This window comes from Amblyraja radiata, chromosome 5, assembly GCF_010909765.2.
Source record: "Amblyraja radiata isolate CabotCenter1 chromosome 5, sAmbRad1.1.pri, whole genome shotgun sequence".
In the NCBI taxonomy this organism is placed as follows: domain Eukaryota; kingdom Metazoa; phylum Chordata; class Chondrichthyes; order Rajiformes; family Rajidae; genus Amblyraja; species Amblyraja radiata.
Window position 1 is genome coordinate 36,955,768 of NC_045960.1, and position 27,618 is coordinate 36,983,385.

A 27,618-nucleotide genomic window follows, 5' to 3' on the forward strand; every position below is an offset into this window, starting at 1 on the left:
ATCTGTGCTGAACATGATGCCAAGACTAACTCTCATTGCCTGCACATAATCCATATCCCTTCATTCCCTGCGAATGTGTGCCGATCCAAAAATCTAAACGCCACATTCGTATATAAGTGTATCTGAAATGTCACTATTGTCTCTAATGGCAGATGTATTGGAGGCCATTGGACAGGTACTTAGAAAGGAAAAAATCTAAATGGATATGCACCTGAAGCGGGGAAAATTGTAAAGCGATATGTACTTAATATGGGAAAATAGGATTTGTTTGGCATATGTGATGTGGATCGAGAAGGACCATTTCTACGCTGTACATTTCTGATTCCATGATTTGTATCATTCCAATGTATCAACACTGGCTTGTTTGAGCAATTGGGATCCATCTGCTGCAACCATCATTTAATCAAATCTCCAGGAATAAATTCAATCAGCAAATCTGAACACTCAGAACAGATATATCACAAAAAATATATATGCACCACAGTGAAGCATCAAATTTATTTAATTATTTAAAAGAAATGTATTTAGCAAAAATATGTCTCTTTGCCCGAGCCTTAAAAATCATGAAAACTTGAGAGACCGAATCTTCCCATCTGTGGGGATGACCATAGCAAGAGGCCACCAATCCTAGAAATCCAACAAGGACTTTTCAAAACAAAATTATCTAACTAGGGCGAGGGATAACCTGTAACTCGCTGGCATGGGGCATTGAGATAGCTCAAAATAGTTATCAACGATGGTAAAACAAGTGCAGTGCTGTGCTGATAAGACCATGAATCATAGAAGCCGAATTGGGCCATTCGACCCATCGTGTTTTTCGCTGCCACTCGATTTATCCCTCAACACCATACTCCCTTAATACACGACGGGATCAGTGCAAAAGCAATGCCTGCGTTGCTGAGTTGAGTTGGGCTGAGGGGATGGTGGTTGCAAGCTGCAGCCAGGTCGGCGTGCAGTGTTTTGCAGAGCTGCGTTTGCAGAAGGCAGGTCCCTCCCTGTTGTCCCTCCCCGGGGGGGGGGGGCATGGCAGACGGTCACGTGAGCAGCAGCGTTTCCTCGCCACCTGCCCGCGGCACCGAGCCATCGCGCTGGAAGCGGCATCGCCCGTCGCCGATTCTCCCTCCTCCCTCCCTCCCTCCGTCCCTCCCTCATCCGACCCGACCCGACGTGGCTCCGGGCTCCGGGCTCCGGGCTCCTGCCGCCTGAAGGATTGAGTGAGGATCGAAGCGCAGGCCCGGCCCGGCCCGGCCTCAGCGGGTTGTGTTTCCGGGTCGGGGGTGAGGGCGCCATATTGATCGGCTCGGAGCTGGAAGCGGGCGGTCGGCCCGACGGCAGGTGAGTGGAAAACAAGCCCGTCCCCCCGCCGCCGACACCCGGCACCAATCCCCCCCCCTACACCCACCCACCCACCCAGCCTGCGATCCCGTCCACACGACCGGCGTTGGGGCCCGGTGATCGGCCTGCGTCCCCCGGGGCCGGGCTGGGGGAGGCGGCGGCGGCGATGAGACGCTTGTTTTTCCCCCCGGAGTTGGGGGGTGGATGATGGTGGATGGAGGGAGGGAGGGAGAGTTTGGTCGCCGGTAGCGGGGAGAGGGTCTCGGGAGTCAGGACGGGGAGAGATGAGACGAGCCGGGAGCAAACTGGAGCAAACCATTCACTTAGACCCCTGTAGCTCGGTGCTGGATCCCAAAGCCTGAACTCGGCCGAGGATCGAATGAAAACTGCCCGCTTTCTGCCCGTACCCGTCGAGGATGGAAGGCCGGGCCTTTTCCTGCTCGACCTTTTGCCGAGGTGGTGGGGGGCGGTGTTTGCTGGTGAAATAAGACATGCGGCTCCCTGTTGAACATCAACCCAATCGACAAAACAATTCGTCATTAGTCCTAAAGTATTCTGTTATTTGAGGCTGAGGAATCTTGATAAGTTGTTTTCAAAATGTAATCGGTGTTATCATGCATACCATGCGAAGATGAATCCGTTACATTTATCTTAAGTTTTGATCGGGGTATGTATAGCGGAGCGACTTGTCCAAGACGCGTTTAGTTAATAAACAGGGTATTGCAGGAAAAAAAACGTTGCATGTTTTCCTATCAAATGATCTCTTTGTGTGTACATGTTTTATAAGAATACATTGCAACATGGCAGATATTTTGGAATCACAGACTGGATTACGGCAGGAGTCCATTTGGCCTGTCAAGTCCACACCTGCTTTGTGTAATAACTATTGAACTGGTTCCGCTTCCCCAACCCTCTCCCCATAATACTACAAATTATTTTATTTTAGATGTGCACAGCTCTGTCTGTAATGCAAAAAATTGAATCAGTCATCTCTTCTTTAACCTATCTCCCCGTGGCCTTTGCACTTTTTTTATCTAGGTTCCCTGGATTTGTAATACTGTAACTCTATTCTGCACTCTTTATTTTTCTCTTTGCACTACCTGTTGTACTTGTGTTTGGCTTGATTGTACTGGCAAGGTATGATTTGACAGGATGGCAAGCAAACTCGGTTTTCCTTTGAATCTTAGTACACCTGACAATAAAACCAACAAATCAAACTATTATTGCAGCAAATGTTCAGATCTTAATCTTATAGCAAATAAAAATCTGTTACACTTGGTCACTGTAATGTGTTACAATGCTAAGAACTATATTGATGCATAACAATGCGGAGAACTATATTCTGCACTATGTATCTTCCCCATTGCTCTGACTTTGTACTGTGTAGTATTATCTGATCATTTTGGATAGTATCCAAAACAAAGCTTCTCGCTATACTTTGGTACACGTGACTATAATAAACCTAAAGCTAATTTTGATGGTCAACTTTATTCTGTGTCCCTTAATTCTCGATCCAGACAACATCTACCATCTATTCTGTCTATACCAGTATCTCTTTCTGATCTTGTAATTCTCATCTTATAACCTACTCTGGTCCAAACACTGTCCACACAATTGAAAACCTACATCCCCGGAATGATTCTGATGAATTTCTTCTATGTCTCCAAATCTTTTACAATGTGCACAGAACTGAAAACACTGATTCCAATATGGCTGTGAAGCTTTTATTAACGTTCATCGTGGTTTTCTAGTTTTTGCCCTGGATGATTTTTGGTTTTGTTTTGAGATACAGCGCGGAAACAGGCCATTCAGCCCAACAAGTCTGCGCCGACCAGCAATTCCTGCACACTGACACTACCCTACACTCACTAGGGACAATTTACAATTACACTAAGACAATGAACCTACAAAGCTGTACGTCTTTGGAGTGGGAGGAGACTGGAGCTCCCGGGAAAACCCATGCAGGTTATGCGGAGAATGTACAAACTCCATGATCAACCATGATCACGTTGAATGGCGGTGCTGGCTCGAAGGGCCAAATGGCCTACTCCTACACCTCTTGTCTATTGTCCATACAGACAGAACCCATAGTCAGGATTGAACCCAGGTCTCTTGACCTGTAAGACAGTAACTCGACCACTGCTTCACCGTGCCGCCCTATTTATAAAGCACTGAATCCCATATGCTCTTTAACCATTTTTTCAACTTTCCTTTCTGCATCAAGCAAACTATTCACATACGCTTCAGAGCCCCAAATTTCTGTGTCTTTGTATCTCCTTTAAAATGCTGTTCTCAAATTGATATTGCTTTTTCTCATTCCCAGAATGTAATGTTTCTTGGCATTAAATGGTGTCTGTCATACCTGTTCATCTCATCTATTTCCTGCAATACCTTCTTCACTTTTCACTGTACTTCCTAGATTTGGGCTATTAGCTTAATGGAAATTGGTCCATTGCACATCCAAATCATTAATGTTTATTGAGAAAAACATTGATAATAATGTTGTATTAATCCCTGGAAAGCACCACTTTGCACCTCTCTTCAGTCCAAACAAAAATCTTTCACTAATACTGTTTCCAGTAATTGGCCAATTTTGATTTATGCTGTTATAATCCTTCTTTCAATACCTTTTAATCTTAATGACATCTATTAAGCGCCACTGTTGAATAACTTTGTACATCCATAAACGCCACATTAATTGCACTTTCCCCATCTAGCCACTGTTATTTCATCAGAAACTTTGTCGAGGTAATTGGATCAATTTGCCTTGAGGTTTAAAAGCACTGGGGTTTTCTAAGATTGTGAGTACAACTATGGTCAAAACACATTCCTAAGAATCCCCATGTTATAGAAAATAGCGTTAGAAAACAATTGTGCCAACGGGGAATTTCAAACTCGCAATAACAGGTTTTTTTTTCCTGCAGGATTTTCAAAAATATTGTCCTTTTTAATAGAATAAACTATTTTATGCCTAAAAAAAATGGAATACTGCCGATTACATTGTTAAATGGGATATCATTGGATATGTGTTAACAGAGGTGATCACTTGTCAATTTCAATGCCCACTTACAATGAAACTGACAGACTTAAGAGACAATAATGTCATCAATACATCAATTGCATTTTATATAATTCACTATAGGGAAATGAATGGGAGCAGAATTACCTGTACTAAATAATTTTACTTCATCCATTTCACCACTAACTTCCATCCGGCACTCAAATACACCTGGATCATTTCTGACATTTCCCTACCATTTCTAGACCTCATTATCTCTACCGCAGGTGATAGACTACTGACCGACATCTACTGTAAACCCACTGACTCCCATGGCTATCTGGACTACACTTCTTACCACCCTGCATCCTGTAAGGACTCCACCCCCTACTCCCAATTCCTCCGTCTACGCCGCATCTGCACCCAGGATGAGGTGTTCCACACCAGGGCATTGGAGATGTCCTCATTCTTCAGGGAAAAGGGATTACCCTCTTCTACTATAGATGAGGCTCTCACCAGGGTCTCTTCTATACCCCATAACTTTACTCTCAATCCCCATCGCTGAACTCATAACAAGGGCAGAGTCCCCCTTGTCCTCACCTTCCACCCTAACAGCCGTCACATACAACAAATAATCCTCCGACATTTTCGCCACCTCCAAAGGGATCCCACCACTGGCCACATATTCCCATCTCCTCCCCTGTCTGCTTTCCGCAGAGACCGCTCCCTCCGTAACTCCCTGGTCAACTCGTCCCTTCCCACCCAAACCACCCCCTCTCCCGACTTTCCCTTGCAACTGCGGGAAATGCTATACTTGTCGCTATACCTCCTCCCTTGGCTCCATTCAAGGACCCAAGCAGTCTTTCCAGGTGTGACAGAGATTCACCTGCACCTCCTCCAACCTCATCTATTGCATCTGCTGCTCTAGGTGTCAGCTGCTCTACATCGGTGAGACCAAGCGTAGGCTTGGCGATCGCTTCACCCAATGCCTCCGCTCGGTTCGCAATAACCAACCTGATCTCCCGGTGACTCAGCACTTCAACTCCCCCTGCCATTCCGAAACCGACCTTTCTGTCCTGGGCCTCCTCCATGGCCAGTGAGGCCCACCGTAAATTGGAGGAGCAGCACCTCATATTTTGCTTGGGCAGTTTACACCCCAGCAGTATGAACATTGACTTCTAATTTCAGGTAGTCCCTGCTTTCTCCTACCCTTCCCAGCTCTCCCTCAGCCCACTGTCTCCGCCTCTTCCTTCCTTCTTCCCGCCCCCCCACCCTCACATCAGTCTGAAGAAGGGTCTCGACCCGAAACGTTGCCTATTTCCTTCACTCCATAGATGCTGCCTCACCCGCTGAGTTTCTCCAGCATTTTTTGTCTACCTTGTACTAAATAAATGTGCTTTTTACTTTTATTGTTTATCTGTTGAGAGTTCCCTTTCTGTTAAGATGTTGAATTGGATGGTTATTTAGAATCACTGGAAAGAATCCAAGTCTTGATTTAAATTTCCAGATCTCAGAAACAAACTTGGCAGGTACTTGCAGGGATGTATGGCTGTGTTGTCAGTTTAACCACGTAATAGTGATTTTGTTCTATTTCCATGTCACTGGAGATACATTAATTTAGAGCACAGTTTTTTTATCATAAGTAACTCCGGAATAAATCCATCTTGGCCCAGAATATTTAGCATTCAACTAAGAAAATATTGATGTCATATGCTACAGCCCTTTGGCACCTTGCTGTTTTAAAATAAAAAGCATCAAAAAACGTTTCCTTTGCTGTGCCCAGTCCCCACAAATAATATAGGCATCTAGTAAGAATTTCCAGTCCTAAAGTGAATCAGCATTTGTAATTGGTGCATCTTGTATATTTCAATTATTGTCTGATAATAATTGGAAACATCTTCATTCACATTGGTTCCTTGGTCTTCCTAACTCCAAGAGTAAGTCTTATCCAAAAACCCATTTGATTGTGGATTGGTCCAATCACTAATGCAAAATGACTGACACTTCTGTTATTGTCCTTCATTTGTATTTTTGGTTCTGCTGTCATAACTGCACTCAAATTAAAAACAAAAAATAAATACTTTTGCAGAGTTGCATCCTTTCGATTAATTTCAAAAATTTTAATTTGCAAAAGCAATTTTAGGAAGGGCAATTTCCATCACAGTGCTCCATGTTAATAAAATCCAGTATTCAGAATGCAAATAATGGAAAATAACATGAGATATAGGAGCACACGTTTATCTGCAGAAAGTGCTGTGAAAATTTGTTAGAACTGATCTTTAATCTTTTGAAGATCAGGTACGATCACCATTGTCTGCACCGTCACAGAATTCTCTGAAGAATATAAAGTAGAAATAAGCCACATAGCCCTACAAACCTCCCTTAAGGGGAAACAAAAAAGCTGAATTTTACATTTGCCCTTTAGGTTAAACCAGGAATATTGGTTGTAGTTGAGATTCAGTAAAAACACTTTTTCTTCAGCCAGATCTGGTGATGAGTGCTTAAGTCAGTTATCCACCAGAAGTTTCAAAGTTGAGGAAGTTGAAAGTCTGTGATCCTAGTCTCTGAGGCTGTCAACGCATCTTTCAAGAGCGTGAGTTCACACAACCATCTGATCCACAAGGTGTACCTGGCTGAGTGCTAAAAACCTGTGTACATCAACTGGTTGGAGTATTCAAGGACATCTTCCATCTCTTGCTTCTGCTGGTCTGAGGTTCCCACCTTCACCACCAAGCTCCAATACCTGGGCCTCTACACCTCCCTTTGCAACTGGATCCTTGACATCTCAATCTCCACCCTACTGACCATCAACACAGGTGCATCTCAAGGCTGCATGCTTAGTCCCCTGCTCTACTCTCTTTACATCCAAGAGTGTGGCTGAGCACTGTTCCAATGTTGGTTGGCCAGCTCAGTGTGATGGTGAATCAGCCTACAGGATAGGGAGAGAGACATAAAACCTGTTCAAATGGTGCCATAATAACAATCTCTCACTCAACCTCAAGACAAAGAACTAGTTATTGACTTCAGAAAGGGGAAGTTGAAGACTATATGTCAGTTTTCATTGGTGAATCGACAATGGCTGATGTTGGCTGATAACATCTCAGGTGGCCTGTTCTGTGCCTAGGTGTAATGTAGAGGTGCTCCAGCACCTCTGCTTTCTAAGAAGTCTATAGAGATTCAACATGTACTTTGTAGAAAGTATCCTGACTCATGGCATTATGGCAAGCAAGATTTCCATCATACCTGTACTTAACTGTGCTTGTGCATATGACAATGAACTCAACTTGCCTTAACTCCTTGTAACCAACATTATTCCAGCCCATTATGAGTTGCTTAAAAATGTATTTTCAAATTCCAAATCTTACATGCTGACTTTCTTTAACCAAAGACAGTGCAAGTCTGTTACTGCATTCCCCTCCACTTCAACAAAAGGCAAAGCTCCAAGTGTTTTCTTCTCCTGGTTCCTGGGTGGGAGATTTTCACTGGGGTAAATGTACAATAGAAATTTACAGCAATCGGCTCCCTGTCTGAAGCAATTGTTGGTGTCCTACTAGGTCTACTGGACTATAATTTATTTTCCTCAGTGCCGGAATGTGTTTGCAGAATCCTGTAATGTTAGACATATTTATTGCTTCCATCTGTTGGAACATAACTACATTGTGCCTTGTTCTTCTAAAAGCAGGACAATGTTTTTTTTAATCCCCTTTAACAGTTACAGCATTTCAATATAGTTCATTAGCTGTGTACTTTTGGGTGTTAGAATGAAACAAAATGCTCAATGCTCTGCAGTCGGGCAGCACCTGTGGAGAAAAGCTGCGTCATGTTTTGGGTATGTATCTTTTAGGCCAGGACCTTCACAGTGAACGTTGGGCCCCTGGGGAATGTTGTAGAGCAGCGGGACCTAAATGTACACTGACAGTTCCCTGAAAGCAGCGTCAAAGGTAGATGGGGTAAGAAATAGGGCTTTTAGTACGTTGGAACAATATGTTACATTGCACCCTATATTAGGAAGGATGTCATAAAGCTGGATAGGGTGCAGAGAATATTTACGAGGATGTTGCCAGGACTCAGGGGCTTGAGCTTTCAGGTGAGATACGGCAGGCTAGGAATGCACCGTGAAAACCTTTTGTTGCGTGCTAACCAGTCAGCGGAAAGACAATACATGATTACAGTCGAGCCCTCAACACTGATGTTAGGGTGCATGCAGATTCTTTTACCCAAGTTAGGGGAATCAAGAACCAGAGGACATAGGTTTAAGGGGAAAGATTTAATAGGAACATGCGGGGCAACTACACTCCGAGGCAGTGTACCCACTTTTACTATTACAAATAACTCATTTTTAAATGGGTGTCATTCAGTATATTTAGGGTGTCTAGGGTGTTTTTACAAAGTATATATTTATATTGAACTAAGATCATGGTAGTAATTGTTAACAAGTAACCTTTGGCTGTATTTTAAGATGTGACCGCTGATTTAGTAGTTTAGACTGCTGATGTACTAAGGAATTGTATATTTTGTATTCCAGGATATTTTTTCAACTTTATGGCGTTTCTAATGTGTTGAGTTAGAGTGCAAACACGACAAACTTTCTGTCTTGTTGTTGGCTTTTAAACAATTGTTGAACTAATTGAAGATGTGGGATCAAGGTAGTCAACCTTGGCAACAGTGGCCTTTAAGCCAGCAACAGTGGATGCAATCATTTCAACAGCAACAGGATCCAAGTAAGTTTCCATAACTGAATATTTCACAATGTTTAATTTGTTCATATAAAGCATGTTTTTGATATTAATTGACGCAGATCACGAATTTCAAAAAGTAAAGACATTTGAAAATATCAGTATGTTTTCTTTGAACTTTGACCAATGTTATAATCTTAGTCAATTTTAAGCGGTATGCAAGGTTCCAACCAATGGGTTCACCATGAAGCCAATCCCATTGTGACCTTCCTCTCCGTCTTTTTCATTTTGATATTGCATCTCAAATCCAGCAGCTTTCTGCTGGAGAGGTGTGAATGTACAGGGCATTTGGGAAAATGTTCAGCATCTGTTGCTTCCACTCCAGAAACAAGTTCACTCCTTTTGTAAATAGCTCATTCTAAGCATTCCCCCCCAGTCTAGCTTCAGTCAAAAATTACCGAGTCAAGCACTTGCGCAACTAATCTTTATTTTGACAAAACACAATTACAGTTCCCACTACTATACCTAACCACCGTGGGTTTGATCCTCGTATCTGCCTGGCCAAGCCCTCTTTAGCCTTGTTCAAGCAGAGACACTCCAGAAGGTCACGCGGTCCCAAGTGTTCTCCCAGAAGATCGACCGACCTCGTGGGAGCGGCCTTTTATAGGTCCCCGAACCTTGAGGGGCCGAACCACATGGGGGTGGTCTCTTTACAGTCCAATAACAGATATCGATTAACACAGTATATGATAGACATTTCCCTAACCCAATAATACAGTAATCAATACATTGTATTCGAAAGAAAGTTCTAGAAGGAAGCAAACAAGAATAAACATTGAAACACGTGCCCTGAGATTCAAACAGTTTCTCCAAGGCTCAACAGTTCGACCAATCATCGTTTAACAGGATGACCATCTTGCAACATTATTTATACTATTTACAACGCTTTTGCAGCGATTCAATCGAAATGATGCATTTAAGGTTTGTTTGCAAAACTGCTATACATTTTATCACTTTAGGAGAAACAAGGAGAACACCTGGACCCCTCACCATCATGCATACTAGTCTGAGCCTAGGCTGGCTGGCGCCATTCAAAGCCAGTAAAGTTCAGCTGACAATGGTTAAGCAATTCTGACAAGTGCAGGGATCCTCCATTTTATGGTGTCTTTAATTTGACAATTTTTAACACTATCTCAGTCATCAAGGTGTACTGTGCAGGCAATGCTTGCTTACATGAACAACAATAGTTCACGATGAGGTCCTGCAAAATGTGATCAACTTTCCAAATCTTGGGAGACCTCGAGGAAAGCATTAAATCCACAACCGTCCCCACTGTGTGAATGCAACCTTTCTTTATCTGAGAAAAAGAAGAGATCAAGATCTCAGATCTGACACAAAACTGTGATCTTTCTCCTGAACGGATATACGACCTTGCCTTTACGTTCTGAAGAGTTACCATTAACATTGTCTCAGCCAAAATCCAAATCCACTTGAAGGAGAGGTGACCCAATATCAACATCCTCTCCCAGGCTACTGCAAGGATATTCCTAAAGCCTCCTTGGAAATAAAAGTTACAACCTTACCAACTCTGAGGTCCATGACCCATGAAAGATGTGGCATCCAGGATCATTTTCACCAGGAGCATGTGAAAGCACACTAAGCTGCGGAAAGGGAATGTTATGAAGACAAAAGAGACTCCAGATGCTGGCATCTGAAGAAAAAACTGAACAGAAGAAAGTGGTTTGAGCACCAAATATGAAGGTAAAAGGTGTGAGTGGACACTTCATGCATGTCAAGTCCTTAATACTCACTTAACTAACCTTTCAGGTATGACAAGTATGGTACTTTATTTGTCACATGTACCGAGGTGCAGTGAAATTCATTTTTGTATACAGTCCAGTACAAGTATCACTATACATAAGCATTTAGATACATATTAACTTCAGAGGAGTCTGAAGAAGGGCCTCGACTCGGAACGTCATCCATTTCTTCTCTCCAGAGATGCTACCTGTCCTGCTGAGTTACTCCAGCATTTTGTATCTCTTCAATGTAAACCAGTATCTGCAGTTCCTTCCGACACATATTTTCAATTACCTTGTGTTTAGTTATTAATTTGTCACCTGAACGGGTGGTCGGCATTGATTTAGTGGCCTGTTTCAATGTTATATCTTTCAATCAATTAAATTAATCAAAATTAGATACTTTTAGAAAATTAGAAATTCAAGCAATAACATATCAATTTCTTAGTCTGAGTTTATAAATACATTTTAAACTCTTTAGTATCTTGTCAGTTTCTTTGTTGAACTAAATTAAGGCTCACTATATGTGATCAATTTAAAATTCATTGTGATTTATAAATAAATAAATGTACTGATGGAAAATTACAAAGGTGCTGCCTGCTAGCGTGATATTATCTACATAATAAATTGTGTCTGTATGAAAACATTTTTTTCCAGGTCAGATTGACTGGGCGGCATTAGCACAAGCATGGATTGCTCAAAGAGAGGCCTCGGAGGAATCTGTTACTGCACAACAGCCAGTAATAATACCCAATGGACAGGCAGTACATGGCATTGAAAATAGTCAAGACAATCATGGCAATTTTTCAGGAGATCCTAATTTCAACAGAATATGGGAACAGGGTTTGTATTTAATTTTCAGAAATGTTAATTACCTTGGTCAGTTGGAAATATACTTGTAAATAGAGAAAAGATTGAGATTTTTATTATGTTGATAATTATACAAGTGAACTATTCCCTTGTTGCATGTGTTAATTTTATGTAATGTGCCACCAGTTAGTAATTCCATAGCTATTTACTAATAATAATAATAATAATAAATTTTATTTTTATAGCGCTTTTCTAAGACTCAAAGTCGCTTTACAATAGTAACAGACAATAGCAAACGGAGAAGCGGCGAACAAACAGCGCCAGCGTCCTCTCCGTGCAGCACATAAAGAAAGAATACAGACATAACAATAATAGACATTTAATCGGAATAACATATAATCGGAATATAACAAATAATAAAGACATCACAGAGACACAAATTAAAAACAGAATTCAATCCAAAAACAGAAAATCAAAAACACAGTGTGAAGAGAGAGCAGCGGCAACCAATTCGTGCCAGCGTCCACTCTCCCTTCACGGCAGCCATCTTGGACACAGACCTACAAGACTACAGTTAGACAAAAAAAATCATCCCCCCACAGTGGATAGCACTATGGGGGAAGGCACAATGTCCAGTCCCCACCCCATGTTCACCCCAAAGTCAGGCCTATTGAGGCCACCGCAATTGCCTCTACGGAGGCCCGATGTCCCTGGCCGTTCTCACCAGGTGGTCTTGCCCCGGCGTCGGGAGAGTCCTTTCGGCGGCTGGGCCACTTGGAACGGCCGCTTCTTGGTTGGAGCCCGCGGCTGCCGAAGCCGACAAGGCCGCGCCGGTTTGGAGCACCCAGGCTCCCGTTGTTGAAGTCGGCGCCTCCTCTCCGCTCCGCAGCCCGCAGCCCGGAGTTGTTGCTCTCGGCGGTCCAGCTCGCCAGAGCTCCAGCGCGTCGCTCCAGCGCGGCGACCCAGGCAAGGGATCGCCCGCTCCGCTCCGCTCCAGCGCTCCAATGCTGTGCCGCCGCCGAGGCCGAGGTGCTGGGCGGTTCCCGCCAGGAAACGGCGCTCCAAGCCCGCAGGTAGGCCACGAGGACGGATCGACGGGCAGCCCGGAGAAGAAGCTGCCTCACCGACCAGGTAGGAACCTAGAAATTAGGTTTACACCTACCCCCCACATTAAAAAGACCATATCCCCTACAAACAAAAAACAGGACTCAGTAAAAACTATTAAAAAAACGGATTTAAAACGGACGGCTGCTGGCTAGCAGCCGTTCACCAAGATGGCTCCTCCTCCTCGACTTTCCCCATCGACGGCACCACTGTCTCCCCATCTCCCAAGGCCCACAACTTTGGCGTGATCTTTGATTCCACCCTCTCCCTTGAGCCTCACATCCGCCATGTCATTAAAACCTCCTTCTTTCATCTCCGCAACATCGCCAAACTCAGACCCTCTCTCATACCTCCCGCTGCTGAAAGACTCATCCATGCCTTCATCTCCTCCCGACTGGACTATTGCAACTCACTTCCCCTTGGCATCAGCTCCACCTACATCAACCGACTCCAACTGGTCCAGAACGCAGCTGCCCGACTCATCACCCACACCAAATCCTGGCATCACATCACTCCAGTCCTCAAACAACTTCACTGGCTTCCCATCTCCCACCGGATCACCTACAAAATCCTGATCCTCACCTACAAAGCCCTCCACCATCTGGCCCCCCCACATCTCACTGACCTCCTCTCCCCCTACCAACCATCACGGTCCCTCAGATCCACATCAGCCGGTCTCCTCTCCATCCACAAGTCCAACCTCCACAGTTTTGGGGACAGAGCCTTCTCCAGGGCAGCTCCCAGGCTCTGGAACTCCCTCCCCCAACTGATCCGCAATTCCGTGTCCCTCACCATCTTCCAGTCCCGCCTCAAAGACCCATCTCTTCACCTCTGCCTATCCTTAGCCCCACGTCCCCCTCCCTTTTCATCTGAGCATTAATTGCCTCATATTGTGTTTTGAATTGTATTCTGTCTTTACTTTGTGTACTAGTCATGTCTCTACTATTTATTTCATTCCCCTTACATGTTTTTCCTCTACCTGCTAAATTTTTGTAAGGTGTCCTTGAGACTCTTGAAAGGCGCCCATAAATAAAATTTATTATTATTATTATTATTACTTGTAATGCTTTATAAATGAGTACAGAGAGGTATGAAATGAGAATGAACAAATCAGGCACCAGCCCTTTTCTTTGACGCGATCTTTCCTGGGTTTTAACGCACTTACTGTTCCCTTGGGAAAGAATGCAGACTTTTTCTGCCTTTCTCTGAGGAATTGAGAAAAACATAAAAATAATTAATTCCATCTAGAAGGATGTTGCAGGAAAGATGCACAAGATTGTATCAAAATATCTATACAATCTTTTATTTTTAGGTTTAAAAAAATCTCCAAGTGAAAAATACAAGGGTTCTTTTACCAAGTTACCTTGCTTTAAGATTATTGTTAAATAGTTGCAGAGCACTTCTCGTTTTTCTATGCTGCACTTTTGTACAATATTTAGAAATATGCAAATAAACAGGAGAAGAGGTTTCCATATTTGAGTTACTTGGTTCTGTTTGATATTCTTGAGCGATTTGGTGGTAGGGGTAGAATGAGTGTAGTTACTATTTGGAAATGTGTTTACATTTTGTGTTATCATTCAGGGTGTGGCATTCCCGAGTACAGCTTGGGAATTAAAAAGAATACAATGGGAGAAAAAAAACCTAATTGGCTGAATAACAGTAAGTGAACATTAATGCAGTCATAAATTAGAGCACACAAGGACAGTTTTAATGATTTCATGAGCCACATCAAAAGTACATAATTGAAGGAAAATTTATAGTGACTATAACACTCAGTGCAATGCTGCATTCAGCAAAACAAACTAAATTGCGTGACTGTTCACTTCTTGTTTCATGAATTTACCACGGCTTGAATGTAACATTGCACATTTTTGTATGTCCTGTTTCTAAAATGAGTAAAGGAATGAACATTGAATAATTAAGGGACAGATGCTATTTTGTAGGTATTTCTTTAATTGCTTCATTCTTTTCAAGCAAACATTTGACTCCTCTGGCTGTAGAGTTTTGTGCTTGGAGTTCTATTTTTTTGCTTGGCCGCTGTGAACAATTGGTTTCTGGAGTTGCTATTGGATTTTTAAAAAATCGATACCTTTCAATTGGCTGGTTACCCTGAAAAGATCCCAGTGTGAGGCGTTTAATTTTTTGAATGTTATCTTGACCCCCATCACCATGTCAGACTCTTGAGTTTCCTGCCAAGAACATGCCCCTCTGATTTTATCTTTGACCATTGTAGTCTCTATAAAAAAATAAGCTTGAAAATTTCATGGTGAGCAGGCCATGGAGCAATAGAATTGTCTAACCACGAACACAGCTTTCTATGGGTTGTTAAAATATGCTGAAGATAATTTAAAAAATAGGAATTCATTTCTGGAATTGCTCTTTTATGATGAATTCTTTCATTGAAAAAAATAAATTCCCTTTATTATAGAGAAGTGTATATGTTCAGCAGTAAATATTACCATTTAAATACAAATTCAAACTTACAGGTATAATGGTTCTTTTGGAATCTCATATAGAATCTGCTATAGATGCTGATTTCAAATTGTGTATTTACCAGACTGGGGAATGCAACATCATCGACCACCTCCCCCACCACCAGACCAGCAGTGGATACCAACCCCAGCTCCCATGGACATAGTCCCTCCATCGGAGGACAATAGCCAAGACAGTGGTGAGTTTGCACCAGACTCTAGACGTATGTTCAATCAAGTCAATAACAACAATTTTGGAGGAGCACCAGAAAACTTTGGAATGGGATCTGTGCCCGTCAGCCAGTTTGATTATCAGGTAAATCTGTTTAATGCAGTTTCATTCTTGGTGTATAAGCATTCATGCCATCTTGAGACAGGCTTCAAACCAATATTGGTTTTGTTTTCGTAAGATAAGTGAACAGGAAACATTTTATCTTTTGAGATTCTTACTTCCTTACATTCCTGAATTATATAAAAACAACAGCAACACAATGTAAGTAACGTAGTTGCTGTGACTTTTGTCGACTGATTCTGCTTCACTGATGCAGAAAACCGTGTAGCTCCCAGTTGTGAGCGGCACGGGTTGCTCTTGTGTTTTTTCTATTGAGAATTCCCATTAATCTATAGCTACAATATAAAATGACGGTCATGTAGTAGTTTTCCCTTCATTATTTCCCATAAGTGAGGGACCCAAAGCACGTTAAGTTTCTCGCCTCAGATATGTGCCCAGTTGGTAGTCCCGTCTTTTGATGTGAGACTTGGGGACATGAAGAATTGCCAACATTTTAGCATGCTAGAAGTTAACTGAAATAGTATTTTAAATAGCAAAGTCCTGTTGTGGGACTTTTCTGGGACAATGTGCCCATCACTATTAATCATGCGGGATGTTGGGTTCAAAATAAGACTTTCCAGATTTTGTAAGCGATTAAACTTCAGATCTTGTTTCAGGTAATTGAATGTCAGCAGCTGATCCTGATGAAGAATATTTTTGTGAACTTGTGTGCTGTCTCTGGAAATGCAAAAATGTATTTAAGAATCCAAAACTAAGAAAATAATACCTTGCTACAGGATATTATTTCATTTATTTAACGATATTTATAAACACTGCCAATTAACATGAACTTTATCGGAATGATTTATGATAAGCTCATGAAAAGAGTCTTGGTTTAGGTATCCTTTTAAATGTATGTAACATTTTACACTTGCAGCATGGTGCAGCTTTTGGTCCCCCAGGAGGATTTCATCCACCTTATTGGCAACCTGGGCCACCACCTAACCGTAGAGACAGACCATCTTACAGAGATCGTCCACGGTCACCCATAGCAGTAAAACAAGACCCTCCTGCACTTGGTAAGTTTGGTAAACACTTTTTTTCATTTTGGTAAGATTTAATTTGTAATGATCATATTTTTGATAAATATTTATATGGCATATTGCAATTTTTGTGGTTTGATAGGGTGACCATGAAGAAATTGTTCCACCAATAGCATATGAATTAGATAGCCACCAAGAGATCAAAAATGATTTAAGAGGAAGTGCATTATATGAAGAATGGAGAGATTACAAAACTCAATGCCACATGAACTGGCTGATAAAAAATTCAGCAGACATCTTGAAAAAAGTATTGGTATTGATAAAAAGCAACAGCAAAAGATAATTGAAGAGTGAGGAAACACATGTGGCAAATCCCAGTAGAGTCAAAACGTTGCCTTTGGCACGATCGATGTTAGGCAAATAAGGTTGGACATACTTCGAGATATTATAATCATAGGATCCCACATTGATGAATTGAACTATCCTTTATTTTAAAGAGATTGAAGAATCGAGGCATATTGCCATATGTCCCCTGCTTTCTTTATCTCTGTCATTCAACCTCCTCTCTCTATCCCTACTTGAAATATTTCTAGTCATTGTGCCTATAGCTTATTTTTAAGGTGAAATCTGCTATGTTTTGATATTTGGGAGGGTTTTAGCTTTGAGCCAGGTTCAGAGTTTTTCGCCAGGAATGTTTAATAACACCTTGTTGTAGATGCTGTGAAACGTAGAACGCTGCCGGCTTGGATTCGTGAGGGTCTGGAGAAGATGGAGAGAGAGAAGCAGAAAAAACTTGAGAAGGAAAGATTAGAAAAAGAAAGGGCTCAGTCTTCAAAACACAAAAAAGATCCTGAAGAGGTGTCTGAAGAAACTGATGGGCCACGATTGCCTCACAAAAGTAAATTTGTAAGTATATGCATTTGGTTTACCACAAGGTGCAATAACTAAATTGCTAAAAGCCTTTTTCAAATAGAGAATGATTTTTGGGATAATCTTTTAAATAAGATTGAATTTCACTTACAATATTGTTAGTGTTTTGTGAGAGGTGAGCTGTGAAGCAACAAGGGTAGTGGCTTGGGTATTTGTGCACCCTTTAGAACTCCAAATTGTTATCACTGTTAGAAGAAAAATGTAATCCAGATGTGAAGATGTTTATGAAAATGATCCCAGGAATGATTGGGCTAACATTTGATGATCATTTGAAGGCACTCGGCCAGTACTTGCTGCAGTTTAGGATGAGGGGGATCTTATTGAAACATACCGAATAGTGAATGGCCTGGATAGAGTGAATGTGGAAAGGATGTTTCCACTGGTAGGAGAGTCTAGGACCAGAGGCCATAGCCTTAGAATAAAAGCACGTACCTTTAGAAAGGAGATGAGGAGGAATTTCTTTAGTCAGAAGGTGGTGAATCTGTGGAACTCATTTTCCTCAGATGGCTGTCGAGGCCAAGGCAATGGATATTTTTAAGGCGGAGATTGACAGATTCTTGATTAGTGAGGTTGTTGGGGGGGGTATGGGGAGAAGGCAGGAAAATGGGGTTGAGAGGGAAAGAGAGATCAGCCAGGATTGAATGGCGAAGTAGACTTGATGGGCCTAATTCTGCTCCTAGAGCTTATGAAGACATAATTAAACATTTTACTGAATAATCAGAAAATTACTTTGCCCAGGTGATTACATTTAAGGGAATTGAATGCATTTATTTGATTTTCTGATAATAATATGCGTCAAATAATCCTTGTTTTACGCTTGTGCGTTTATTAATACCTGACTGATTTGGTGAGTATGTACTAATATTTTGACAGATGTTGAATTCTTTATAGAGTAAATCACTGGCTCTTGATTTACGGTGTTTTAGGACAGCGATGATGAAGAAGAGGAGTATGAAACGACTGAAACCAAAAATAATGACAAACCAAGTCGGAGTCCTTCACCTGTAGCTCAGGAAGAACAGAGCGAACCAGAAATGACGGAAGAAGAAAAAGAATTTCAGATGGCATGTTAATCTATTACCTTTTTATGCATTGGGCTTGTCATTAAATTTTAATTTCCTATCTTAAGTTTAAACATGAATTTGGTAGCCACCAGGGAGCAGTCCAAACGGTATATGAATTGACACAGTTGGAGAATACAGACTGAGAGAAATTAAATGTGTTGACAATTACAGAACTGTCACTGCATAATAAGTGTAAAATCATACGTTAATTTTTTAAATATTATAACCATTGCTTCTACAACAACATTCTTCACAACATCTGTTTTGTAATTAATTTTATTTTAATTTTCCTCAATCAAATTCTCCACACTTATTCCACTATTGTTTACTTCAATCTCTAACGTAGAAGACAATGTGATCAACCATCCCTGTTATTTGAAATGTCTTCATAATAATTATTCATTGGTCTGACATTGTGCCAGTTAATCAACACTATACGTAACCACTGATTTTTATATTTTCTAATAATAATATGATGTCTAAAATGGTCCTGCGTAGGAAATATTTCTCTTGACTATAAGAAATCTGGTCTAGATATCACTATATGATGTTGATGATAGTCAAGTTAATGTAATTTACATTCTAAGAATTAAATGCATAAAATGCTCTTAGAATATTCTGATGTTGCTGCTATTTTAATAAAGATTCAGATTAGTTTAGAATCTGAAAAATAAAATGAAGTGAGAGGGTGACATTTTGCAGGTTGATCCTCTTTTTTAATAAAGATTTACTAAACTTTGCTCTGCTAGTATATGAGCAATCAGATGAGCTGGAGACAACATGGAATGTTTGTCCTATGGTCAAGAGTCTTTGTCCATGCTCACGATTTTTTGTCATCAACAGTATTTACTTTCCATTCTTATTATTGTCACCACAATAATAAGAATTTGTTTTAGATTTCAGTTAGCAATTAATGCAATATTTTTTAACAATCTTAATTTAAGATTGATAAAAAACTTAAACTATGCAGTAAGGAAGGCACTTGTAAATTGAGGGTCAGAAAAATTGTGAGGGCAAGATAACTTATCTTATTCTAGAAGTGGCTTTGTCTTATTTAAAATGGGAATAGCGAAGGCGAAAATGAATACTGGCAGTGTATTGTTCTAAGAATTAACATAATCGCAGTAATGAGAACAAAATGTAGATCTAATGTTCATAGTTCCACAAATTTGCATACTAGCCAAAGGAACATTTTAGTCTTTAAATAATTTACTTGTTTACAAGTAGAACCAAAACCACAGTTTTCTGGTGACTTATGGCAGTTACAGTCCATGCAGGTTAATTATTAGCCCAGTTTTTGTTGTGACAATAGCAAAACTGCTGTGAAGCTGCCAGGCACTATAAACCAATGCTGTTGTCAATAATTCACAGCTCCTTCATAGTGTAAGCGGTGTTAGAGTCATAGCTACACTGCACAGAAGTAGGCCCTTTGGTAAAATGTATCCATGTGGACCCAGCTGTCTACCTGTGCCCATTTCCTTGTGTTTGGCCTAGATCCCTAGACTCTTCTATCCATGTACCTGTTCACATATTTTTTTAAACATTGTAATTGTGCTTGCTGTTACCACTTTCCTCTGGCAACCCATTCCGCATACCCACCAGGCTCTGTGTAAAAGATCTATAAATCGTATCCTTGTTGCATTCACTATATGTTAGCAGTTAGTGGTCTGATATGAGCTTCAGTATTTTGGGGTGGTAGATTGCAACCTTCACGTGGTCCGCTCTGTTTCGACGAATGCAATCAACCCGACGTGCACGATCAAATAGAACAAGTTGTCTCACAACTTTAGGCTGTGCATGCCAAACACAGAAGCTTCAGTACTGCAGATATTTTATTTTTTTATTGTTATATGAAGTGTGAATTTCTAATTCATAATTGCTGCTTGGAAATCTGCCTAGTTCAAAGGTACAAATATTGTTTGTAAACATTATGATTATTTCAAGTAAATATTGTGAAATTATTCTGATTATATTGTTTAGCTTTCTATATGCTTTTATTTTTTTTTAAAGCTGAAAGTTGTGAAATGTGGATGTTATGCATTTGAAAGTTCTTCACTGTGATTTGGATGCTCAACCAGTGTGGGATACTATGTTTGCATCATTAGCAGGAATTTCTTAAAACATAATTTCAACAACGACCTGGGTTGAGAATGGAGCAATTCATGTCATGGAAGTAACCTGAAAATCTCTTCCAGACCTGCAGCAAGCACTGTTGCTTCATCACTTATATAGCAATGGCACTTTATATAGAATTGTATGGGTTCAGGCACTTTATTTAGAACGGTAAAAACAAAACTTGAGGCAATAAAGTGGTAAATGGCATAGCTCTAAAAGTGGTGTTACTTTTGGTTTTACATTCATGATTTTATTGCATTCCACCTTTTCATGTGATATTCATTTAAAGCATATTCAAATACTTGTCTTCTTAATCCCAGATGATAATGATGAAGATGCTGCTTACAGAAGTGCTTTTAGAAGTAACAAATGAAGAGATATATTATGTTGCCAGAGAAGCTCACCGGAAAGCCACTAAAGGTACATGAGATATATTTTTTTTAATTAAATAAATTGTAGAATATAACTAAAATTGAAGCATAATCACCTTGAAGAGGTCATTAATTCCTTAAGATATGATGGGTTTGAAATTTACTTTTTATATTATACTTTTATTGAAGAAAATTGCATTTATTCCTAAGAAGAAATGATAAAGTAATCCACTCTCAATTTAACATTTCTCAAATGTGTTACACACTCTGCAAAGCAACTGTGAGGAGATAGTACAACAAAAACCTCATTAAATCAAACATTTGTGGAATGTGGATCCAAATAAAGAATCTGATTTAGTTTCACTCCTCGGCAGCTGTGATAGTCCATCATGGACTTAATTACAACTGCTTCCTAATAAAAAATATATACAGGAAATACGCAATGTGTTTGGTGAGTATTCAAATAGTGGGGAGAAATAAACCTGCTGATCAGTTGATGAATTGTGAATTCCATCTTGAGCTCAATTTGTTAGTAAAAATGGATTAGGAATTGGGAGCGTTTATTTTTCCTGCTAACCTAAATTTAACAAGATTATGGTAATTTTTACAGTAAGATGAATTGATTAGTTTACGCATCAGTGAGCCTTCTCTCTGGTGAATTTACCTTTTGCCATGGCTTAAAACTATTTTCCTTTCTCCACCTTGTGCTAATCTCTAAGATATTAGAGTAATAGTTTGTCATAGATAGTTCTACATTCTGATAATAGGTGATACGCGAATGACAAAATTGGAATATACAAATGGAATGAACCATTGTTTTTATTTAAGGGTACAGTAGGTTTTAAATTGTAGCCCTTTATAATCTATTCAACTGATAAATGATTGCTGTGAACATTTTTTTTTAAAGCTATAGATGCTGGAAATTTGGGGGGAAAAAAACGAAAATGCTAGTAAAGCTCAATGGGTCAAGTGGCAAATGTAGAAAGAGAAATGTAAATGTTACAAATTAGTGACTTTTTGTTATAAGTAGGAGTGAATGGGGAGGGATGTGTCGAAATGAAAGAACGTAAATTAACGAGCTATGTATGACTGCACCAGGAATGTGAGTATTTGGCTTGTTATCAAGATGGCAACATTGGGAAAAAAAACTGGAGTTGAAATTTACACATGCCCTTTTGTTATCTTTTTAATCGTTTTATAAATTCCTTAGGATTGATCACTGATCTGCCCTCAGTTGTAGCTAATGGCATTCAAGGTCTCTTGGTCAAATAATATTTGATGACTAGCTTGTTTTAGGTGCATGTCTTCCTTTTGATCAATTTGAGTATTGTTTCAAGCATTTGGTTAAATGGGATTTTACTGTTTATAAAATAAAATGTCTTCAGTTAACAAAGCTTAAATCATCCCACAAAATTTTAATGTAAAATATTTCAAAAAATTCCAAGATAATTCTTTAAACACCTATGTCCAAAAAGCATCACTAAGTAGGATTTTAGCATTTATAATCTAGAAACTACGTCATAAATGGTAGACATGGGATCTTTGGCATTTCTGACCATTATTAACCCATTTAAAAAAATCTTGGATTTGTTACTAAATTAATTTAGTAAATAATTAGTAAAGAGTGTGATTGTTTCATTCTGGTATTACACAAAATTATGGCAGTTATCCAGACAGCTCAGGAATTAATGCAATTTCTTGCACCTTTTTCTCGGTTCAATGAGAACAAATGGAAAATTACCATATATCCTTTTAATGAATTTAGCAAATTGAGAGTTTGTTTTTAATATTCATTCATAGTTGATTGGTTTACTTCCATCATGACATTATAATGGACATGCTAGTCATGTTCCACAATCGTGTGTGCATTTATAGAGATCTGTCTCTACTAGTGCACAATCACAGTGCAATGGTACAGTTTGCAGCAAATTCTGAACTCCTGTGTATTTCTTGGATTATAAATGCAGTGCATATTATTCAAATGTACATACTTTTGACCGCAGGGTCAAAAATTGAGCTATTTTCAGTGTAATGTGATTTTAGAAATCGGTGAGATGATGACCTACCCTTTAAGCATTTGCTGTCAAACCTGTATAGTATTTCCTGATAAATACCTATTGAGATGTAAAACTTCTTTTTAACGTCAGCATTTCACTATATTTTCAGGTCTTGCTTCCATAAATGCTGGAAAATTATCAGAGAAGATTTATTTTTGAAAAGCTGACAGTGCATCTCCTTACCATATTTAAAATGCCACATGAGATCAAAATCCTTTACTCTTTCTTAGTTGATAGTGCATTATTAGAGAATCTCACCTTACATTTCATGTTCGTAGATGCTAACTGATTTTGTTCTAGGTGATATAAAACTGTAAACAAATTTCCTGTATGTGAAGCACTGTGCTCTTGAATGGATCTTTTGTTTATAATGTTTCTTCTCTCCCTTGCAAAGCAGCTGTAGTAGTACAGATTTGCAATGCCATAGAAACTCATGACTTTGAAAAAGTGTTAACATGTTGTTCCTGTTGTTGATGTGATACAAAGCTCCTGCAAAGCAGCTGGCACAGTCCAGTGCACTGGCTTCTCTAACTGGACTTGGTAAGTAACATCCTTTGAAAGAAAACAGAGTTAATGGGACAAGGGGGATTTGTTCAAAATTTAAGCCTGAACGTGTGTGTTCCTTTGTACTTTTTTTTAACAAATGTGATTGTGGTCCATATACCAGTCAAAAGGTGCCATTTTATGTATTTTTGATTCGCATCTGTATTATCCAGCTGTAGTTTCCTGCATAAAAAGTTACGAAAACCTTACTTATACATTACTAGCAACCAAACTGTCTTGCTGACATTCCTCAACAGGTTCAATTCCCAACTTTATATATACCACATCACATGCAGCAAATAGTCACCTCTTCTATTCTCAAAGAAATGCAGAGTAGATTCAGCAGAATACTCTCTGGATTTGAGGACTTTAGTTATGGGGTGAGATTGGATAGGCTGACTTTATTTTCCTTGGAGTAAAGATGGCTGAGGAATGACCTGACAGAGATATATAAACATATAAAAATCTTCAATAGTTTATAGTCAACATCTATTTGCCATGTAGAGGCATAAGAAACAAGTGGTTTAAGGAATTTTAAACAAGATTTAAGGGGTAAGTTTCTTTGCATGGAGAGTGGTTGATATCTGTAACGTTGCTGGAGGAGGTTGAGGAGAAATGTTGACAGGCACTTTAATAGGCAAGGCATAAAAATATATATATTTAATGTGGGTAGTATTGTGGTAAATGGATGTAGTGGGCTGAAGGACCAATTTCTGGCCTATACTACCCTATCGCTCCATGACTACTTGTAATGTTATAAAAATGTCTTAACTCAGTGTCATTAATTTTATATCCAACTGGAAGTTGGTTAAAAATAAATGGCATCCAAGGGAACCTTAACAAATAAATTAAACATTACCAAAGCAGAATTAATACATCTATTGCATAGCCAACAGAGAACTAAGAGGTTTTAAATGGAATGGAGACGGACTGATGTTATTTTTTGTAACAATACTACTTTTATTATGAATGGTGCATTACGAATACCACTTCCAGGCTTTTACTTTCAATGAAGAAAGCTACTGAGACAAATTCGTTCTTGATTATGTTATTGTTTACAATATTTATTAAACCCAAAATACCATAAGCAAGGAAGTAATGGCTTAAACTCCTAAATTAAAGTCAAGGATCTATGACTGCAATAATTATTGCATTTTGCAGAGAATGAACTGTAATTATAGATGTCCTTCATAATGTGTGTTTTTCATGATGGTCTATCTAGAGTATTGACAAGTTGACACTTCTTTAAAGTAATGAATCATTATTTTATTTTTTTGTCAATCCTTTAACGCAGAAATTCTTGCCTGCAGTATTTTAGTATACACCAAGAATGTTCACAGGACAATTTCCGTTGTGGTAACTTACCATTACTGCAAATTGAAAAGTAGTGTTTCTTCATTTTTTCTTTCTTTAATTAGCAAATATGCCCCACTTCAAACCAGAACAATGCTTGCAAAATAACTTGTTATTGTGCATAAATAATACTCACTGAACCAGTTTTTATTAAAATTGTTTCTCTCAAAAAATAAAAGTAACCATATAAAAGGATTATTCAAGCTATGAATAAAATGCATTAATATTGTTTTAATTAAGATAAAGTTGGATATGAATGCTTTAATTTTTTTTAAAGTATTATGTTGTGGTTGCTGCTCTGACTTTGTTTTCTTTCCTTAAGCCAGTGAGTTGTGGCTGGTTGCAGTTCACCAGGGACTTCCAGTCCATTTGTACCCAGTTATGAAGTTATAAACCTGATCTAAGACTCATATACACTGTTTCCAGTGAAAGTAGAAGATAGTCGTGATCAAAAATATTTGTACTTTTCTCCTTCTCCGACATCCTAAATAATTTCCAATCAGCAGAAGTTGATGGCAACAAATTGAAATAAGATTAGGGAAACCTGTGATCTGGTGACCAGTGATGAAGCATGTTTGATGAATTTAGATATCAAATCATTAGGAGTGCTCCAGACCGATATATGTTAAAAGTCTTCAAATAAACCATTAAATATACAAGATTATCTCAATCAGATTAGTGCTCAAAAGAAATTGCTGCTATATTTCAGCTTTTCCACCATTTTTATTTAAAACTTTTATTTTATAGCACAGATATAAAATGCTGTCAATAGTTCAATACTTGGATATCTTTGACCATCAATCTTTCTTGGATAATGCTGCAGAAACTATTTTGATTTTATCATTTATATATTTTGTACCAGATTATAAAAAGACTTTCAGTCTTTCAGTAGAAAGAGTATGAATAAATCAAATCAAACCAAGTACATAGTACATAATGAACTAAATGTACAATGTTCTTATAAGCATGGTTTTTTTTCCACTTTGAAAGAAACTGGGGTTTTTATGTGCAGGTGGACTGGGTGATTATGGATCGGATAGTGAAGATGAGAGAAGTGAGAGAGCATCTGAATCCTCAGATACAGATGATGAAGAATTACACCGTAGAATCAGACAAAAGCAGGATGCCTTTAGACGCAAAGAAAGGGAATTACAGCTGTTGCTACAACAGCAGCACGAGAAACAAATGGAAGGTATGTCATCTGAAGATCTTCTAAAATCTTCTATAATTCAATTTTTCCTCTAGCTTTTTTACCTCTCCTCGGGACATTTAGCAATTTTGATGTGAGTGTGATTAATCGGACTTCCTTCCCTTGACTCATTCAGTCATTCTACTGAATGCTCTACTGAAGTACTCTGAATACTGCAGTGGCAATCTGGTTGAGATCAAGTTAGTTCATCCTGTTAGGCAATTACTTATACTGATATTTGCATGGAATTTCTAGAATGATTCAGTTTATTGCTGCATTGAATTTTTGTCAGCAGTAACAGTGTAAAAAAAATGGTTGATAAAAATGGTCCTGGCTATAACACCCCCAAGGGTGTTTTGTCAGATTGAGTGACCTGTGATCTAAAGCCACAGATTGTGTCTGAATATCTTACACCAGCATAATATTGTCGTGTTTATTGCTTTATCTTCCCATAACTATTCATTGTGTTAGTGCAAATTATATATGATGTGAACTTTTGCAGGCCCACATCTACAAATCCAGGCAATTTAAATCATTTTATAATGTTCCTAACATGAGATAAACGCGGGAGATGGGCAAGGTCATCGATGAATATTTATTTATCTGTTTTTACCATGAAGACGAGAGAACTTGGGAAAGTTAATGGCAGTGTCTTGAGAACAGTCCGTATTATAGTAGAGGAGATGCTGAATGTCCTGAAATGTATGAAGGTAGATAAATCCATGAGGGCTGATCATTTATATCCAGGACACTGGAAAGCTGGAGAAGAAATTGCAGGACTCCTAGCTGAGATATGTGGATCGTCATTAGACAGGGCCGAGGTGGTGGAAGTATGGAGGGTGGCTAATGTGCCTCTATTTAGTAGGCTGCAAAGAAAAGACTGGGAACTATAGACCAATAAGCCCAGTGTCTATGGGAGGAAAGTTACTGGAAAGGATTCTGAGGGATAGGATATACAAATATTTGGAGACGGGAGTTGATATGGGATTGTCAACGTGGTTTTGTAAGTGGGAGATCGTGTCTCACAAATGTGACTTTTTGAAGAAGTAACCAAGAAGGTTGATGGAGGGTAGGGCTGTGGACAGAGCCCATATGGACTTCAATAAGGCCTTTGATAAGATTCCACATGGTAGGCTGCTCTGGAAGGTTACATTGCATGGGATCCAGGGAAAGCTAGCTAACTGGTTATAGAATTGGCTTCATGGTAAGAAGCAGAGGAGGGTGGTAGAAGGTTGCTTTTCGTACTTTAGGCTATTGGTGTGCCTTGGGGATCAGTGCTGCGTGCATTGTTGTTTGTCATCTATATCAACAATTTGGCTGAGAATGCCCAAGGCACGACGAGCAAGTTTCCAGATGACACTAAAGTAGGCGGTATCCTACACTGAAGATTATTAGCAATAATTACAGCGGGGTCTTGATTCGGTGTGTAAGTGGGCTGAGGAATGGCAAATTGAGTTTCATTCAGGTGAGGTGTTTCAGTTTCGAAAAA

General features: G+C 39.5%; 1 protein-coding gene across 6 annotated transcripts in view; it reads left to right on the forward strand.

The window, feature by feature from the left end:
* Nucleotides 1-1,024: 1,024 nt before the first annotated feature.
* pnisr (PNN interacting serine and arginine rich protein) overlaps nucleotides 1,025-27,618 on the forward strand; it is a 30,700-nt gene continuing 4,106 nt past the window's right edge. Inside the window, exons 1-11 of one of the 6 annotated variants that reach the window (XR_004412015.1) lie at nucleotides 1,043-1,335; nucleotides 8,859-9,054; nucleotides 11,466-11,651; nucleotides 14,304-14,381; nucleotides 15,280-15,509; nucleotides 16,402-16,543; nucleotides 17,223-17,413; nucleotides 18,364-18,501; nucleotides 20,937-21,036; nucleotides 23,442-23,584; nucleotides 25,953-26,061. Coding sequence is in view for 3 of the 6 variants with exons in the window: in XM_033021035.1 (XP_032876926.1) it covers nucleotides 8,967-9,054; nucleotides 11,466-11,651; nucleotides 14,304-14,381; nucleotides 15,280-15,509; nucleotides 16,402-16,543; nucleotides 17,223-17,413; nucleotides 18,364-18,501; nucleotides 20,937-21,036; nucleotides 23,531-23,584; nucleotides 25,953-26,132 (1,387 nt within the window). In the remaining 3 variants the exon portion in view is untranslated. The other 5 variants (XM_033021035.1, XM_033021037.1, XM_033021036.1 and 2 more) reach the window with 5 other exon arrangements.